This window comes from Culex pipiens, chromosome 1, assembly GCF_016801865.2.
Source record: "Culex pipiens pallens isolate TS chromosome 1, TS_CPP_V2, whole genome shotgun sequence".
NCBI classification, from domain to species: Eukaryota; Metazoa; Arthropoda; class Insecta; order Diptera; family Culicidae; genus Culex; species Culex pipiens.
The window spans coordinates 73964141-73970615 of NC_068937.1; the positions used below are offsets into that span (position 1 = coordinate 73964141).

The 6475-nt window shown below is 36.6% G+C and overlaps 1 protein-coding gene across 1 annotated transcript; it reads left to right on the forward strand.

Annotated features, from left to right (window-relative positions):
• The first annotated feature begins 576 nt into the window (after positions 1-576).
• Positions 577-3918, forward strand: LOC128092494 (craniofacial development protein 2-like). The gene has a single exon (XM_052706397.1). The coding sequence runs from the start codon at positions 1083-1085 to the stop codon at positions 1770-1772; it is 690 nt and encodes a 229-aa protein (XP_052562357.1). The 5' UTR covers positions 577-1082; the 3' UTR covers positions 1773-3918.
• The last annotated feature ends 2557 nt before the right edge of the window (positions 3919-6475 follow it).

Consider the following 6475-nt stretch of genomic DNA (forward strand, 5'->3'; position numbering starts at 1 on the left):
ATTCTCTACGATTTGAAAATTTTGAAAATATTGTTTTCGAAAAGATCGGAAAATTTCACAAATGTTTCATATTTTAACATTGAAAATCGGACCATTAGTTGCTGAGATATCGACATTGAAAAATGGTGGGCTGTTTGGGTGAGACTTAGAAAACATCAATTTTCCTGTTTTTAAACCTTTGCATTGCAATATCTCAGCAACTAAAGGTCGTATCAACAAAGTCCGAAGAAGCAAAATATAGAGAATTTTCTCAGCTTTTCAAAAATATTTTTTTTCAAAAGTGTGCAAACATGTGCACTAATTTTAAAAAATTAAAAACTGCGAATATTTTGAAAAAAGTTACATAAAAATTGCTTTAACTTGAAAACGGTGCACTTTATCAAAATTTCACTAAAGTACTTTTTGATTGCAAATTCAATTTTACATATTTCGATTTTTTGAAAAAATCAGTATTGATTAAAAAATTCATAACTCGGTCAATGATTTTTTGCACAACCTGGAAATTTCTGAAAAGTTGGCATATTATGTCCTCTAAAGCATATAAAAAAATAAAAAAAAATAAAAATAGTGTTTTTTTTTGCAAATCAAGTTTTAGTCATAAAAAGTTAAATAAAAATATCACCAAATTTTTTTTACCGTGTATCAATTTTTTCCAGTGTAGTCCGTATCCATACCTACAACTTTGCCGAAGACACCAAATCGATCAAAAAATTCCTTCAATAGATACAGATTTTTGAATTTTCAAGCATCATTTTTGTATGGACAGCTGCCAAATTTGTATGGAAAATTATATGGACAAACTAATGATGCAAAATGGCTTCTTTGGGCATACCGAAGGCACCAACAAAGTTTCAGTCGGATTAAAAAATACAAAAAAAAATCGAATGACCGAAATCCTAGAGAACTGCTCAGTGGCAAAATAAAATCAGTGAAAAGTTAAAAAAAAAATACTTACAAATCAGTCAAATAGTAAGCACTGCGTGCGTGTACCAAACGAATTGGGGGTCCACGGCCTCGAAGTTGAGGCGCTGCAGGAGGTGTGCTGGAAGGGGAAGGACCACCGAGAGTACGGAAGTTATACTATGTGTTGGAGCGGCGGCGATACACACGAGCTAGGGACAGCTTTTATAGTGCTGGGCGAAATGTGGAAGTGCGTGATTGGGTGGTGGCCAGTCAACGACAGAATGTGCCGGTTGAGAATCAAGGGCCGATTCTTCAACTTGAGCATCATCAACGTGCACAGCCCGCACATGGGAAGCGACGCCGATGACAAGGACGCTTTCTACGAGCTTCTTAACCGCGGGTACAGGAAGTGTCCAAAACACGACGTCAAGATTGTCATCGGCGACTTGAATGCTCAAGTTGGCCAGGAGGAGGAGTTTACACCGGTTATTGGGAGGTTCAGCGCTCACCAGCAGACGAACGAGAACGGCCTACGACTTATCGATTTCGCTACCTCCCGAAACATGGCCATACGTAGTACCTTCTTCCAGCCCAGCGTCCTCTACAAGTACACCTGGATATCACCAAACGACACGGAGACGCAAATCGATCATGTTCTCATCGATGGTCGGCACTTCTCGAACATAATCGACGTCAGAACCTACCGTGGCGCGGACATCGACCCGGACCACTACCTGGTGGTGGCAAAGCCGCACCAACGCCTGTCTGAGGTCAACAAGTTCCGGTACCGTCGCCCGCAGCGGTATAATCTGGAGCGGCTCAAGGATCCCAGTACACAGGAAAAAAAGTGTAAATTCACCCGGCACTGAAATCATGTTTTCGACGTAAACATGCTCAACGTAATTTTGAAATTCCATGTAAAACGATTCATTGCTTTCAAAGAGCCTTGCTGTAAAATGAGTTTGAATGTAATTGATGAATCTCATGTAAATTGATTTTGGTTTCTGCTAAATCAATAATTTGTAAATATAAAAAACATGTACATTTATTTCAGATGTTAAATTTTCTATTTGTAAACTCGTACAGCATTTAAATTTCAATTGCAAAGAATGCGTTGCGAATGACAGTTCAAACGGAGGACAAAAACAAATCAGTTCACACAGCTAAAAAAGTAGTAATCCAGCTGCGTGTAAAAGGCCTGGGTGTAAAATAAATATTGCATTATTGTATGCAATTTTATACGATTTTACACCCTGAAATATGTAGCCCATCAGTATGGGAAACCTACTTGACCGAAATGTCAAGCTCATATATGCGTTTATCCTTAAAGCTTTTCATCGGTCTGATGGCCGAGTGGGCTAAGGCGCCAGTCCTTACTGTTGGTGCTGGGTTTGAATCCCGTCGGTTGCAACTTTTTTTTTGTGATTGCAAAACATGTACATGCAGTGTGTAATATTAAGTGTTTATTGTGACGAAAGTGATGTGCATGCTTTTGCATGCGATTTTACCATCGGATTTTTTGCTGTGCAGAGTTGAGATGTTTTGTGAGCGGTGAAGCGGAAGTGTTTTCACAACAAATGCTGGAATTTGCTCAGGTTTGTTGCAATATTAATAAATAATGTAAACAAGTAGTAATTCGAGTGACACTTTTCTTTAGGCTCATCAACACTGTTAATACGAAATGCATCCCGTTCAATTACATTACACAGATTAAAAAACGGTAAATTAACATCATTTATGATGTACCAAAAGTGCACGTCATTAATGATGCGAATTTACATCAAATTCATTGTAAATTTAAATGCCTTCCGATTTAATTGTGCTGAACAAATAGCGCTTCAGAAAATGTAAATTTCCGATGAAATCTACGTAAATTTACCGAATACAAAAATTTTTTTTTGCCCCGTTGAATCTAGAATCTGATGTAATTTTCAAACGTTTTTGTAATTCATGGTTCAAATAGATAAAATTCTAGCTTCTCGAGCCGTTGATACCTTTCTTCAAGGAAGTCGCCAAGAACCTCGCAGTGAACTCGGCGTTGTCCACAGTGATTTTGTTTGATGTTTAATTATTTTTATATTAAACTAAAAAATGTAGATTCCCGGTCCTAACTTGGTCTCAGCACCTAAGAGGACTTAATAAAAATAAGTTTGTGAAAAAAAATAGATAAAATTCTAGCTCATTTTGGACAAAGTTTGTCTGCCAATAATAAACCACGTATTGATCAATAATAAAGTTAATATGTCTGTACTGCTAAACAACACAAAACGTTTGAAAATTACAACAAATTATAGAATCAACGGAGCACTGAACATTTCTTTTCAACAACAACAAAAACTTAACTGTCTACCTTACGCAAGTTTTTATTAAGGAGGTGATTTTACAATACGGAATGTACTCACCTGTAAATTACTTCGAAAAGGGCGAACCGCGAGTCCAGCTTCCAGCTCTGGACATAGGGTATTTTAACCATTAGTGGACCCCCTAGTAGAGCCGAAGCACATTTTTCACAAATTTTCAATATTTTAAGCACTTTTTCATAACCCTTTGTACAAAACAAAGAAATCTGAAGTCTTTTGAACAATTTTGACTATTTGTTTCATCAGTTATTTGTTTTTGAGCAGAAAAATAGCCAATTGAAAAAAAAGTTTTTTTTGCCTGTATAATATCTCAAACGTTCGGCACTACGAGGCGTAAGAACCGCGGGGAAACCTGCAGGGACTTTCTTTGCATTAAGAGCTATCCAAGGTGTGGTAGACTGCGAGGAGCAGTAACCAGCTCGGAGCTCGAAATAAAGTAGACAAGTCGCCTTGATGTTCCAGCCGAAAAGACTCCTTTTTGTTTATTTGAACTCGGGTATTTATACTAGTCAAATTTGTTGCATCACATGTAATTTGAGTGGTGACACTTACGTGCTACAGTATAGACTTCTGGAGTTGGCTTGTACTGGGTTGAACCCTTGCGCTGGCTCAGCAGGAGTCAGCGTCCCGGCCAATTGTCGATGAACCGAAATATGGTTCCAAAAAGGCTATACGCAAGCATCAGCAATTATGCTTGCGCCAAGTGGTTCTAACTGTGTGTGGGCTCTACAGCCAGGCAGGGTTTGTGTTTTGAAAGACAAAACCTGGTCTTGTTGTGCGAGGTCCGGGCATGGTAATAAAAATGGAAATTAAGTGTGAATGGGTATGTTGGGAATGCAGTGGTGTTCAGACTATTACACCTTCCCCCTTTAAAAGAATAGTTTTATGAAGTAAAATTATTCTTTGCCATTCTCCAGTAGCCATTTACAATTTATTTGATATATTTATGAATTTTTGTTGTTGTGTGTTTGCTTTGTTACATTGTGTTTTGTTACATTGTGTATGTGTATGTGTATGTGTATGTTGTTTTGTATCCGAATTTTTCACTTCCGCAGTCTATTGCTGGGAAAAATTTACCTGTATTGTTGATGCTAGGCTCGGTGGTTTATTTGATTATTCTATTTTTGTGCACTATTGTTTTCTTTTTTGTTATAGGTTCTTCTAATTCGCAATTCGGATCTCTGATTTGTGTGATTCTAAATGGACCTTGATAAAATGAATCTAGTTTTCTCCTATTTTCATTTTTTAGATAAACCAGATCGCCTATTTGTATGTGGATAGGATTAATTTTTTTATTACAAATTTGAGTTTTTTCTTGTTTTTGCTGTTCTAATATTGACTTTGTTAAATTTTGGCTCTTTTGTAATCTAAATTTCAACTCATTGTGGTATGCTTCTAAATTGTAGACTGGATCTAGATTTCTTTGATTATTGCTATGTGGTAAGTTTGCTTTAACACCGAACACTAATTCATAAGGTGTGTACCCATGAATAGTATGTGGAGTTGTGTTGTAATTAAATTGATAATATTTCAACCAATCATCCCAATCCGATTGATGCTCGTTAACGAAACATCGTAGGTATTCGTTTAAACACCTATGATTTCTTTCAAGAGCACCAATGGTTTGTGGGTGATAGGCAGTTGCAAAAGTTTGTTTTATTTTCAATTGTTTGCAAATCTGACTAAGAACTTCGTTATTATATTCGGTACCTTGGTCGGTTTTGATTTCCAAAAAATTTCCATAAATTAAGATGAAGTTATCTACTATGGCTCTTGCTGTAGTATTAGCTTCTTTGTTTTGTATTGGTGCAAGAACTATATATTTAGTTAGTTCGCACTGAATTGTTATTGCATATCTGTTGCCGTTGTTGGTTTTTGGTAGGGGTCCTACTGTATCTATTGTAATGCTTTCAAAAGGTTTACTCGGAGTTGTTGTTATTATTTGTGGTTCTTTAGTATGTTGTACAATTTTATTTCTTTTACACAGTTCGCAGGCCTGAACGAAAAGTGTAATAGAACGTTTCATTGCTTTCCACCGGTACAGGTCTCGGATCTGTAGGTACATTTTAGTTTGTCCTACGTGTCCTCCTGTCGGTGTATTGTGGAAATTTCGTAAGATTTCTTGAATTTTATTTTTGTTATCTACATACATTGGTGGTTTGTATATTAATATTTGTAGACTTTGCAAAGTTTTATTAGCTACAATTTTAAATGTAGAAGTTGTTACTTTTTTGAAAATTTCATCTTCCGTTGAAAGAGATATTCGATCGATTCTCATTTTCTTTAATTCTTTTTCAAGCCTTGAAAGAGTCATCTCTAAAGTTGGACTTTCATTTTCTGGCTGAAATGGGATTTTCATCATTATTTTTTTGTTTTTATAGATCTGTAAGGTGTTATTGACAACACGTAAAGCGCATAATTTTCTCGTGTCATTAATGTTTTCAACTGTATAAGCCGCTTGATAGGTGATACTAGTATCAACCTGCGTGCTTTGCATGCTTTTCGTTTTCTGCATTGATCTCGTGTTTACTACGAGCATTTGCATATTTTGTAGTTGTTCACTTGTTATAACTATTCGTGAGAGCGCGTCCGCACCCACGTTTTCCTTACCAGCTATATATATTACATCGAAATTGAATTCTCCTAAATCCAAACGCATTTGTGTCAATTTGGATGTTGGGTCTTTCATTCCGTATAAATGTACAAGTGGTCTGTGATCAGTTCTGATTACAAACCTATTTCCGTAAAGATATGGTTTGAAGTAGTTAATTGCCCAGTGGATTGCTGTTAGTTCTTTGAGAATAACAGACTTATTTTTCTCACCAGGTGTAAAAGTTCTGCTAGCGTAGGCTATCGGTCGATCGCCTTCACTAGTGATTTGGGATAAAATTGCTCCACAACCGACGTTAGAAGCATCCGTTGTGAGAATAAAAGTTTTGGCAAAATCAGGGTATTGTAAAATTTTTGGTGAAAGTAGTTTGTGTTTCAGTGTGTCGAAGGCGAGTTGACACTGAACAGACCAGTCAAATTTGCAATTCTTTTTACATAACTGGTTTAAAGGGTGAGCAATTGTTGAAAAATTTTCAACGAATTTTCTATAGTAGTTACAAAATGCGACGAATCTTCGAACTTCGTCAGCATTCTGCGGCACTGGATATTTAACCAGTGATTCATATTTAGAATCATCTGGGAGTATTCCTTTATCTGTGACT